General features: G+C 32.9%; 2 protein-coding genes across 2 annotated transcripts; one reads left to right on the forward strand and one right to left on the reverse strand.

Moving 5' to 3' along the window:
* Positions 1–5,755: 5,755 nt before the first annotated feature.
* On the forward strand, positions 5,756–6,355 carry LOC145607280 (uncharacterized). Its single transcript, XM_081662991.1, has 2 exons — positions 5,756–6,136; positions 6,254–6,355. The coding sequence occupies exons 1-2, from the start codon at positions 5,756–5,758 to the stop codon at positions 6,353–6,355; spliced, it is 483 nt and encodes a 160-aa protein (XP_081519117.1).
* A 3,434-nt stretch (positions 6,356–9,789) lies between these two features.
* LOC145609085 (auxin-responsive protein IAA31-like) lies at positions 9,790–13,073 on the reverse strand. Its single transcript, XM_081664649.1, has 4 exons — positions 12,636–13,073; positions 11,033–11,247; positions 10,488–10,587; positions 9,790–10,095 (listed from the first exon to the last, which is right to left on the reverse strand). The coding sequence occupies exons 1-4, from the start codon at positions 12,872–12,874 to the stop codon at positions 10,038–10,040; spliced, it is 612 nt and encodes a 203-aa protein (XP_081520775.1). The 5' UTR covers positions 12,875–13,073; the 3' UTR covers positions 9,790–10,037.
* Between the last annotated feature and the right edge of the window lie 745 nt (positions 13,074–13,818).

Here is a 13,818-nt window from a genome sequence, read left to right on the forward strand (position 1 = left end):
ATTAAAGATGATAACTTTATGCTTGTTTGTACATGTTTGATGTTAAAATATATGCGTCTGGTTGTTATGTTGCAGAATGGATCAAGTTATGCTTAAGTTTTCCCATATATGGGTAATGTAATTGATGTTTTTGTTGAAGATGGGTGGACAAAGTCATGTGGATAGATCTGATCATTGAGTGTGAGGAAGGGTTTAGGAAAAACAACTTTGACTTCCCTAAATTCCCTAACTTTCTCTACTGCTATAACATAAAATATGTTAACATTACTTCTGATAGTGATCTAATGAGTATGTTGGATAGACTAAAGGATAGGGAAGAGATTACTATTTGGATTGGGTTTGGGGATAAATCTTGTGACTGTTTAATTGTTGCTAGAAAGCTAGCTGATGAAACAAAACAACCCTACTAGCCCACCTAAAAACTTGAAGAGTCCAAAAAAGGAACATTCTCAGATAAATGAGGGGTTAAATCATCTTGAACAAGGTTGGATTGAAGGTTGTTCAGAAGGTGAGGATTACTTGAATGATTTTAGGGTAGAAGTTGAAATAAACTACAATGCTCCAATTCATGAGGAAGATGAGTAACGTGTGAACAAGAGATTTAACAAAAGGAAAAAAGAAAGATTGCACCCAAATCTAGGAAACCTAAGAAACTACCTGTCAAGAGAAAGCTGCAAGCAGCCACTGATACAGAAACCATTCCCCCACAAGAAACTTTCTCAAATGCCCCTATAGTTCCTCAAACATCAAGTACTGTCTTTCCAACACCCTGTCCTCTTGTCCTACACAAAGTTCCAAAGAGTACAGTTGTTAGGAATAGGGGTGAGCACAACCGGGTACCTGGTTGATTTCGACGGACCCGGTCTTGGAACTGGTTGTACCGGGTCCTGTATACTTGGAACTGGTCTTGGAACTGGTTATACCGGGTCCTCAAATTTTGGACCCGGTATTGGAACCGGTGGGTACCAGTTCCAAATCCGGGTACCCAATTTCTTTTTTCTTGTTTTACTTACTATTTTACTAAAATTTTAACCTGCTATTTGAACTTGTCTTGTCTACTGTCTAGTGTCTATAGCTTGCATTGCTTCCTGTAATCTCCAAACTTAGAAAAAAAATAAAAATTGAAAAAAGGCTTTATAGCCAATTACAAAGTATAAATTAAAAGTTTTATTTTCAAAGTTCCTAAACATAATTAATAAAATAATAATGTCTTGTTAATAAAGTTCCACAAAGTCCATACAAACATCATCAAAATTTCAAGTTTACAACAAACTGACATAAAGTCCACAAACAACATAAAAACATCCTACTTTATTACAAGGTGAGATCTCTTGATTCCAAACATGAAGCACACACTTCACAAATTTCCTGTAAACAAAAAGCACATATATTAAAATATTAAATCATTAGAGTATATATATTAAATCACAACCAAAATTTGAGAAATAAAATATAAAAATGAATATTACCACATCAATTATTTCCAACAATGTCATTAACTTGTGGGATTCCACTATCACCCAATTCTGAAAAATCGTAAACAAGATAATTTAAGTAATAAACTTAGCAAGAGAAATAAAATATAAAAATAGATAATAGATGATAAATAGTAGTACTACCTTCTTCATACTTCTCGACATCCTCTAAAAAGCGCTCAATATCCACACAAATATTAGAAGCTCTTAGCCAATCTTGAGCACAAACTAAAGCTTCCACCGTCTTTGGCCCCAAACTACTACGAAATTGATCGAGTACTCGGCCGGATGTACTAAATGCGGACTCACTAGAAACGGTAGAAACTTGAATAGCTAAAATGTCCTTAGCTATTGTTGCTAACACCTTGTATTTGTCACTTTTTTCCTTCCACCATTGCAAAATATCAAACATATCCCCATCAACCCTTTTCTCCCTAACTTCTTCAAGATAGTTATCCAACTCACTTTTTTCAATAACCCCTCCTCCACCGTCTTCCTCATCAAACTCATCATAAAACTTTTTCATTTGCTCATTATTTGGTGCTATTGAGCTTTCTTGACCATTAACATTCATACTAGAATGATTAAAATCATGAACAACATTCTTGAGAGAAGAGGCAAGAATTGCATCATAATAGTCAAACAACTTTCTAAGAATGTCATACAAATCGTCACACATAACATCCACCTTAACAAAGTCACGAGGAAAAAGCTTTTTAAAAGAGTACTTCACAAACCTAAGCTTATATCGAGGATCTAAAACAACCGCAACTAACATCATGACATTTGTCTTAGTAAGATCTCCATAATACTTATCAAACTTGTCCCTCATTAGCTTACCCATAACACGAATATCTATATTTGAAGAGTTTTCCCATTCTAACAAAGAATTCAATACACCCAAAATCTCATGAAAATGCATGTTTAAAGTGACATACAAACTTCCCGACATCTTCTTTGTAGACTCATAAAATTGCTTTAAACACAAAGCCAAAACTTTAGCATTTCCCCAATCCTCTTTTGTTGGAACTCCATCCTTAAGTTCCTTACTAAAATTCGGGTCATCTTCCTTAAATCTATTAAAAGCTTTTTCAAATTTCAAAGCGGTTTCAAGCATGAGATATGTAGAATTCCATCTAGTTGACACATCAAGACATACCGAGCTTTTACAAGAAACTTTCACAAGCATAGCAGAGTGTGCAAACAATTTTGCTCTAGAAGGAGAGCTCCTCACATATCTAACAGCACTACGAATATTAGCAATCGAGTTTTTTACCGAAGATAAACCATCTTTCACAATCAAATTCAACACATGACAAGCACATCTCATATGAAAAAATGAACCCTCCAAAACAAGTTTATCAAGAAAATTAGCTTTCAAATAACCAATTGCCACATCATTTGAACTTGCATTATCAACCGTTAAAGACAACAATCGATCCTCAATTCCCCATTTAAGAATGCATGCTTCAACAACTTTTCCAATCTCCTTACCTTTATGACTATCCATTAATTGAAAATTCAAAATCCTTTTTTGCAACTTCCAATTATCATCTATGAAGTGAACAGTCAAACAAAGATAGTTAAAATTTTGAATAGAAGTCCAGCAATCAGTTGTTAAAGATACTCTTGATTTTAAACATTTAAGTGTATTCTTCAACTTCTCACTTTCACAAACAAATAGATTTTTCACATCTCTTGCAACAGTGAACCGTGAAGGTATATGAAATTGAGGAACAGCAACATGACAAAAATATCTAAATCCTTCACGCTCAACTATAGAAAATGGTTGTTCATCAACAATAACCATTTTTGCTAAAGCAAGTCTACATGCATCTTGATCAAACTCCCAATTAGACATCACAGTAGAATCAGATGGAGAAGCTTTAAACATAGAAATGAGTTTTTGCTTATTGTCAATATTTGTAGGGTACTTTGGACATGACTTAAGATGCTTCTTTAATGATGAAGTTCCATTATTAGTGTTACCTGTTAAAATTTGTCACAATATTTGCATCTAATCTTGATTATTTTTTTGGTTTTCGGATCTCTAATGTCCCAAAAATGGCTCCAAAACTCAGACTTCCTCTTATCGCCAACTGTGGTTGGTTCGCTTGTTGCATTCCCAACACCGGCATCACTTTCATCATCCATAGGTTCATGACGTTCATGATCCATCACTAATCTGAAATAAAATTAAAATTATACATTGATATATAAATAAATAGGAGAGTAATAATGTGTACATTCTAGCAAGTAGGTTCGGCCATTACTAGTTTACTACTAGCTTCTTAAGTAGAGTATACATTATTAATCAAATTCATTTTCATAATTAAATTCTATTTTGCTCCTTACTGCAATGCACTCACCACCACCTCCGACCACTGTCCTGACTTACAGCAGACGACAGAAGGTCAGAAGCAGCAGCAACATCAGAACAACAACAATAACAAGCCATGTTTACAAGGGACTAAAGCAGCAACATAATTAAAGTAGTACCGATAGTAATTAAGGCCTTATTGCCATTTCTATGTTGTATTGGTACTTTGGTAGTATATATAGAAGTAGTTTAGCAAATGGGACTAAAGCAGCAACATAATTAAAGTAGTTTATCGTTTACAAGTTGGTAATCTAATCAAACATCAAACTTTCTGCCTTAGATCACTGTCATTTACTCATTTACACGCTTATTCGTTGCACTTACTCAAACTAGCAAGTAGAAAACTAACTACAAATTGACAAATTTACGGTATACATATTTACAAAAAAAAAAAACACAAATTTTTAATCTAAAAAAATAGTACAATTAATCAATTATCATAAACATGCGAAACTCAAATAATTTGCGAGTAAAATAACAAAAAGAGCTTGAGAGGAGAAGAACCTTTAACAATATGAGCAAAAGCTGTGAGATCTGAGAGCTTCAATCCGAGTGGTGAGAGTGTGAGACCGTGAGAGCAAGAACGGAGCCGTCGTGATGGAGGGGTGACCAGTGAAGGGGTGTTTTCTCTGTTGAGGTGAGAGAGTATGTGATTCAAAGTGGAGGCTGTGAGATTTTAGGGTTAGTGAAGTGAGAAAGAATATGAGTACATTAGTATGTTGGGCTTATTTTGATTTGGGCTCTAAAAAAAGATACAAGTATTTGAACTATTCAGCAAATTAGCTCTAAAATGTCCAGTTCCAAGACCGGGTACCCGGTTATATTGGTTCCAAGACCGGGTACCCGGTATTGGAACTGGTATAACCGGGTACCCGGTGGGTACCGGGTCCAAAATTTTAGGACCCGGAATTGGAACCGGATCTAACCGGGTCCTATATTTTGGACCCGGAATTGGAACCGGTACAACCGGGTCCGGGTCCGGACCCGCCGGGTCCTAACCGGTTCCAGTTCCAATACCGGGTACCCACAGTTTTTGCTCACCCCTAGTTAGGAAAAAGGGTTCTCAGAACAATAGCACTATGGTTGAAGCAATGGTGGTGACTGATAGTGAGTTCAATGAAGAAGTTAGGAATAGGCAAGATAAGGAAGCTCAGGTTGTGGGAACACATGAGAGTGGTCAAAATAGTATAGCTATGACAAATAATAGTGCAAGGATGGAAGATGACATAGATGCAAGGGCTGAGCAGGTAGATGACATAGATGATGCAAGGGCTGAGCAGGTAGATGCCATAGATGATGCAGGGGCTGAGCTTCAAGATCAACTAGATGTAGCGCTTGAAGATGACATGGATGGTGACGGTGAAGAGGATGAAGAAATTGGGAATATTTATCACTCATATGACCTATACATATCAGAAACATGGCAAAGAGATTCAGGTACATATGACACTTATTTGAGTAGGATGTATAAAAATGGTGAATTTGTGTCTGATGTTGAGCTTTGCAGTATAGTGTTGAAGCCTTGGATGATATTCAGTAATAAAGACCATTTCATGTATGTCTTCAGAGATTACTATATACAATGTGGCTTTGCAGTAGTGGTTGATAGGAGCAGTCCAAGGATGTTCACTACTTCATGTCTTGATTTACATTGTAATTGGAGACTTCATTTAAGTACGTAGGCCACCAGATGGAGTGACTTGGGCAATAAAGAGCATAAAGTACTCTGAGCATACTTGTAGAGGTTTAGATGAAAGAAATCTCTTGGTGACTGTGAAATGGGCTGTAGAAAAACTAATGGAAGATATAAGGGCTAATAATGACATCTTTGGGAAGACACTTAATGAGCTCTTATTTAGTATATATGGCGGTGCATATGGCAACTAGTACCCTTTATAAGATGAGAAGGGTGGCTTTGAGGGAGATAAATGGTGGGAATGATACTTCCTTTGGACATTTGCCAAAGTACTGTGAGATGGTGAAAGCAACCAACCCAGGATCTGCAGTATGGAAGCAACTTAATCCACCTGATCCAGCCCTCACCCTTTCAACTATATTCATCTCATTCGAGGCTTCCATAGATGGTGTTATTGCAGGATGTAGGAGTTTTGTGGGGGTCGATGGAGCCCACTTGAAAGGACATTTTGGTGGGGTCCTTTTGTCTGCTGTGGTAGTAGATGGAAACAATGAACTGTTTCCCTTTTCTTGGGATATAGTTCCCAAGGAAAATGTTGACACTTGGAAGTTCTTCTTTTGGCACTTGAAAAAGATTCTGGGAGGGGTAATGGCTGGTGTATCATTTCAGACAGACAAAAAGTAAGCTTGCTCTGGTATTAATACTTTGATGTTAATATATTGCAACCAATAGCTCATCTTATGTTTGTGTATTTGTATGCAGGGAATAGATCCAGCACTGACTGAGATATGGCCTGAGGTGGACAGGTTGTATTGTTGCAAACACTTAGTGCAAATTGGAAAGGAGCATTTCCTGACCCTTTGATGCATTCACTTTTCTAGTTAGCCTACAGTGCCACATCTCCTTTCACATTTAAAAAAGGCCATGGATAGGATCAAGGCAGTAAATCCTAAGGCTTGTGAATGGTTGGCTGATTTGGGGAACCAGCCAAGGTGGACAAGGCACAAATTTGATCCCAAGATATGCAATGATGAAAACAAGACCAACTTTGTAGAGAGTTTCAATTCCACATTGGGTGTGGATAAATGCAGGCCTGTGTTAACACTTTTAGAAGGTATAATTGTTGTTTTGCAACTTGCTTTCATGTTGATTGAAATCTTCTTTAGTGTTGCTAACCTAGCCTACCATGCTTGAATAGGTATAAGAAGAATGTGTATGGTGAGACTTTCAACAAGAAGACAAAAGTACAAAGCTGGAATGAGGATGAATCTTGCCCAAATATAGTAAAGAGAACCATGCTTTAATTTAATTGTTTGATTTAATATTTTTATTGAACTTTACTAACGCGTGTATTTTGTTATTAGAATGAGGTACGAGGCATCAAAGTGGTTAATTTTTTTACTTTCTATTCTTGTAGAAAGTATGTTTAGATTTAATTTATATTCCTAGTATCATGTTAGGATGTCTTTATTGTTTTCCAGTATCATGTTTAGGTTGTTTCATATTCTTTCTAATATCATGTTAGTATCATGTTAGGGTTAAAGCTTTGATCTTTAATGCTTAGTGACATGCTAGGGTTTGTTATTAATCTTGTTAGTGTCATGCCTAGGATCTTGCTATTAATATTATTATGTTGTATTGGGATTATTATTATGATGATGATTGTAATTATTATTATTATTATTATTATTATTATTATTATTATTATTATTATTATTATTATTATTATGTTGCTTATTATATATTTATTATTATTATTGCTTGATCACGCCTTTATGCAGGTTTAAAGGAAATTTGTCTTGAAATCACGCCTAATAAGATAATTAATAATTTGGTTTAGGCTAATATGATTTTAGTTCAACTGATCGCCAATAATAAATTTGTTTGTGCATGCATTAATATTCAACCAACATAGATTAAAAAGGTTTAGGGTTAACCTAATGATTGCATGTTAGTTAGAAAGCGCACATGAATATGAGAAGAATCAAGTAGAGGCCTATTTTAGGGTGGGTTCAATCTCTTTTAGATTGGATTCTCTTTAGATTGGATTCGTAACTTCATCCCCGAATATCCAGTTATGGTTCCAGACCACTATGGAGTTAGCAATCTCATGGATTGTGAAGGAGTGTGAACGGTTTACAAGTTCCTAAAACTTGTTGGCGACTCTTTTACTCTAGCTTCCTTCCCTTTGGACGCCACCATGCTTAAGTGCATGATCACAGCGGATTCAAGTTTGGGATGTTTGAAATATTCCCTACAACCCTAAGATACATATATGATCTGTATTTTGACTAGATCCTTTAATGCCCTGTTTTTTGACATTGCAACAGGCTTTTGATTTCATATTTATGTGCAATATTATTTACATATCAGTTGCTTTTCAATCTGGCATTTCAGAGATTATTTGAAGTGTAATTTTGTTGTTCAAATTGTTTTGTAACATATTTCAATAAATTAGGGGCTAAATTAACATAACCAAAGAAAATACCATACATAAACATCCATTAAATGTAATAGACAAAGAAAATTCCAAACCCAAGTTTTATTTATACTTAATTGAATTACATAGCTTCATTCATAAAACCCATACAATTTAGGATTCACCTACTTGCTACTACCCATTTCCTTCATTACCCTGAGTACATCATTTCATGTAAAAAAAACAAAATCACTAATATGAAAATAGCAATTTTATAACCCTCTTGCAACAAACAGAAAGGTCTTCCACCATGTTATGTATTGCAACAATCTCTGAATTTGGTGAAGCATCATAAAAACTCAATCATCTTCAGTAACCCAGTCAAAAAACCCGCAACCTCTGATTTTTTTGCCTGCATTTGTAGTATGGCTTACTTCTTAAGATTGCTATGGAATCAGAAAACCTAACCTCAGCGTTTTTGGGAGGGTCGCAATTGCAGAGCTTCATCCTTACCCAATTGAAACTTCCATCAGATGTGCCCCTCTTCCTTAAACACACTCCTCAAAAGTTCATGGACAGGCTTTTTTTTCGATTGCAGTTTCAGATGAAACCCTAACTAATGAGTTGGAAGAGGGAAATATTATATAAAGGGGGATTTGATGTTAGGCGGGAAACTGATAAAAAAAAAGGGGAGGGAATGAATTAATTCAGGGGTAGGTTAGTCTATATTTGTCTAATTAAGTTAGAAAATTAAATGAGCCATTTAGGAGTTGGTTAACCCATTTAATGACAACTAGCCTTTTGGCCCGTTCGATGCACGGGTTCTTACCTAAGTTATTTCCTATGTAGGTATGTTTTTCAATAGTTGAAACTTTTGATATGAAATACGAAGTAATTGTTTCACTGCTAAAACTTAAAGGGGAAAAAAAATGAGGGTAGAACTATGGAAAAAGATAATGAAATTTAGTTACGTATATATACATGAAGATTGTAGGATATGAAATGACATATTAGTTTAAGTTATGTTTTAAGTCTAGGAATTAAAAAGACAATTTTTATATAATTCAATTCATATGTTTATGTGAAGTATATTAATTGGTTCAACTTTATTTTATTATGAGGGAAATGAAACACTTCATTTTCTTAATTGAATTTGCAAGTTATGGAATACATTAAGACTTAAACAAAAAGATTAAAAGGGGTGACATGTGTCATATGTGGTATTGAGTGACTTGTGATGACATGTGTCATATGAAAAATTATGGTTTGTGTTTTTAAATACTAAGTATAGATTAGGCCACTTGAAAAAAAATTAGATAAATTTGGGTGCCACTTAAGAGAATCGAAAAAAGATCTTCTTCCATGTAGAAAAAATAGGAGTATGAGGCCACCATGTAGAATTTCCCTTTATTTTATGATGATGAAATAAATAAGGCTCGGCCATAACTCCTAATGCATGTATAAATTAAAAGTACATTAGCCAAGCCAAATAATTAACAATAGTCTCGATCATGAATGTATTAATGTATTATGGTAATCGAATAAACTAGCTAGCTTGACATGTACTTAATTAAGGATAATAAAACCTTTTGGAAATATAAAAATCAGTTATATTTAGGATAGTAGTAAAGAAAGGGTAGCACATATCGAATTAGTTGTATTATACTTGTGTCCTCTAATCCGATCCTATTGCGAGAATCTTATTAGTCAGTTTAGATCTTCACAGTATTCAGTAGTACGTATACAAGTTTATTCAATAATCAATGTATAACTTTAGGTACATTCGCATTAAAATAGATTGTACAAGATAGTCAAAATTCCATTTATTTTTCATTTTATTTATAAATCTAACTATCTAAGTTGCTAGTTATAATCGCCTTTTTAGCTTTGATTTTTAAAACGAGAAGGGAGTAGAATTCAAAATAACATTCAGAATATACATAGTGAACCACATCAACCATATTACATTACTGATGCGAAAAAAAAAAATTAAAAAAAAAAAAGGGATGTTAACCATTAGCAAACGAAAATTGTTACTTAGCTTGTTAGGGTTCTAAGAGATTAAAAGATTAAATTAGTCAAAATTGTTTTGTTTCTTCAACTGCTCAGCATGCAAGGAAGCAATCACTATTGGCATTTTTCAAATGCGACAATCTTCAGCCTTTTTACTGTGGTCAAAAACATCCTGCATGCAATAAAACACACCAAATTAATTAAATATAAAGTATATATATTCAATCATTGTAAAATAAAGCTGAAATATTGATTTCAATAGAATTAATTTTGAACTTTAAATTAAACTGATTGTTACAATTTGATGGTAGTATTTTTCAAATTTCAATATTGTAAAATGTACGTGGATTTTGTTAGTGTAATGAGTAACATAAGCACCATTAGAAAAAAAATGTTAGAATACTTTTATCTTTTTTTCTTAAAAAAATTTTAAAATAAATGTTGATTAGGATTTTAGGCGTATTAACGTTTCTATGTAATGTAGTAGTATATAGTCCTAATATATAATTATTTAACTATAGTTATAATTATATAGAGCTTATAAAGGAAGATGAAACTACTTACTCCCAAGGAACATCTCCAACCATCATCCAATCTCCTTCTTTATCCTCATAAGTGAGAATATGACAATTTTCTGGCGAATCATGGCTAATTACATCGGAAGCTGTTTTTATGCCACCAAAAATCAAAGTAAGTATTGTAATTATTAGAGCATATTCATTTAGTTTAAACATTAAAAAAAAAAAAAAAAAAAAAAAAAAAAAAAAAAAAAAAAAGATGATCATTTTAAGCCCATAAAGTTGTACTTTCTTATATAAAACTCAACAATTTTTTTAAAAAAATTAAATCGTAAAAAATTAAATGTGATAAGTTACGTATCAAACTTTTCTATTTAAGTCGAACTATTCAAATAGTGTAAAAATCGCTACTTATTCCGAACCACATAGATTTAAATACTTTCAAAAATTTCAAAGACGTCACAACTTCCTGACAACATTACATATATCTAACCAAATGACCACTTGCACATGGAAAGAAACTTCATAAAGACGAGATCGAAGGAAAAACATAAAAAAGGGGATTGGATTGTATAGATGAGGGACACTTACAAAGAATAGTGGTCCTAAACATTTGAACAAGGGTAGTAATCAAGCTATGATAACCATGATGAGCAAACAAGTCGAGTTTCCTACCAATAGGAATGCCTTCCATACTAACTTTGACAAACAAAGTTTCTCTTCGAGGCCGGCTGTTATTTGATTTTTCTGCTGCAAGCGTGCTCCTCAACGAAGCCTTCATTGGTGGCCAGTCACTATACTGCCCCCTATTCACCATTTTTTATCATCATCAGCCCAACCAACCAACCAACCAACCAACAAATAAATTAAACATATAAATATAACTAATAATTTTTTTATGCAACTTTTATTTTAGTTTCTAGATTAGATAATATCAAAGATGGTCCAACTCTGTAGATATGGATTGGTCGTCCAAGTTTATCTTAAATTAAGAGGTAATTTTCATCTTCGGCTTTGCATAGAGGTGAATCTAGATTTTGTTTAAGAAAATGGGCGAGTCTGTTAAAAAAGTTAGGAAGATATATTTTAAAGGTAGTAAAGTTTACCTAATCTATCTAAGAGAATAACATGTTGGCATGTCCTACACGAATGTATTAGCCTATTGTAGTTAGTGTCTATATGGTCTTGCAATTGATTAGTGTATGTCTCAAAAAAGGAAAACTTGTTTAATATGTATGTTAGTTTATATCTTTCATGACTTTGCACCAAACATTTAGAAGTTATTGACACCACTTGAACATTTCAAATGGAAAAATCTTAGCTTCTTCTAGATTGTAACTTCAAATTAGGCATTAAATTTACATGCATTATTTGTTGGTTAATTTGGACATTTTAGAGGTTATAATGGTTAGAATAATATTTAGGATTTAGCCTAACCTTCCTTTTTTTCGTCCTTTCACCAATCACTATCTCGATTGTCCTAACTAAAAACTAAAAGAGGTAAAAAAAGACTTTTGTGCTTCAAATATGAAAATACTGCATTTATCAATTGGCCACTTTATTAGTTAGATCCACATGCATGTTAAAGTTATGGCACACAAGTTTTTCCTTAAATCTACTTTATAATTAGTTTGATGTTCTTTTAGGAAATTTTTATAGTATCATTTTAGTAACTACATTGGCACCTAGTTAAACAAATTTATAGATTATGTTCAACATATTGTTTTAATTTTAAAAAAATTATAAAAAATTTATTTAGATGTAAAAAGTAACTTATATTGTTTGAAGGATTGGTTATCTTTGCGTTATATGAGGTGACTTGTTACATAGTTTAAAGCACGACTTATTCATCTACAAATTAAATGAATCCAATTATAATAATTATTTATTTGGGATTGTCTTTAGAAGAAATAATTTTTCATGCAATAATTCTATCTACCTCTTACATTTTTACTTATCACATGAGTTATCGTACATTTATAGTTAACATGCGCACAAAAAGCAAATAGAACGACTAAACAAATACAAGTATTTATTTCAACATTCAAATAGATTGATCTCATTCTTCTCTATTACGGAATAATTACTTTTTCATCATAATAAAAATATAAAGGACAAAAATAAAGAAAACTCTAAGGAAAAAAAACAGAAAAAATTAAGTAATAAAGAAGAGAAAAACAGAAACAAAAATTACCTTGAAGAGGAAGACAAGCCATGAGAAGAAATGCTCAAACCCAATCTAAGATCAGTGCTCAAATCTTTGCTACCAAAATCATTATTGAAACTTGTCGTCGCGCTATTGTACGATGGAGAAGCTATAGAATGCGAATTACTCTGTACATGATTAAGAGCATACGAATTACTATTAACGTTACTATCAGTTGATGAAGACGACGATGAATAATGTTGATCATCTTCTTCTCTTTTTCCCATTTTTAATAAAAGCCTTGATATATAATTATATCACACACTCTTAATTAATTACTTAATTACACACGTACTATTGACGTTTTTTAAGGAGGGTTTTTAGAGTTTGCTTCAATGGAGGAAAATATATAAGTTGTTGGTATTTATATATATATGTATAACTATGTAATTTAATTAAGAGGATAATATAATTAGAGGGAAACTTGTGAAGGAGGGTTTTATATAATAAGATAATTAATTAAATACTACTTTTATGAAATTTAATTTATAAATGAGAAAGAAAACAAAGTGGGGACACATAACTTGACAAGAAATACTTTGTCCGCCTTTAACTGTTTTCATGCTGGCCGACATTTATATCTTTGCTTATGTCATAGTCTAGTTCATGTTTTTCATTAGTGCTAGATTAGTAGAATAATACGTCTTAATTATCGCATATGTTTAATGGGTGGTTTTATTAGACTTTGGATTGTTTGGAGTTTTAAGGATAAGTGTACTACTTCGTCTAGATGACCTGTTGTTTGGTTTGATTAAGGTTGAAGGAATGGAATTTCGAGATCACATGTTATCGAGAGAGTTTTAATTAGATAGGCAGGATTGGGTGCGCAATTTGTTTCTATTTGAAAAAGTAGCTAGACTTTTTTTATAGTTGTAGTTACTCTCTATACTGAAATACAGGTGATCAAATTAACTTTGAAAATTAAATTTTACGACTATATCTTACGTGACTCAATTTCCTTTATTGATCTTCACCATAATTCCTTAATTGATCAATGGTTTAGATTTACAATTTTTGAAAAAGTAAATACGGAGTAATAAAATTTCTTCTATTTAAGTAGGAGATATAATTACTTAATTATGTGAGATAAGTGACTTTTTAAGTCATTGTTTTGACCAATTAATTATACATTTTCAACTTCTATGAAAGTTACATTTTTTCTCGTATTTCT

The sequence above is a fragment of the Chenopodium album genome, chromosome 23, assembly GCF_948465745.1.
Source record: "Chenopodium album chromosome 23, dcCheAlbu1.1, whole genome shotgun sequence".
Taxonomy (NCBI): Eukaryota; Viridiplantae; Streptophyta; class Magnoliopsida; order Caryophyllales; family Amaranthaceae; genus Chenopodium; species Chenopodium album.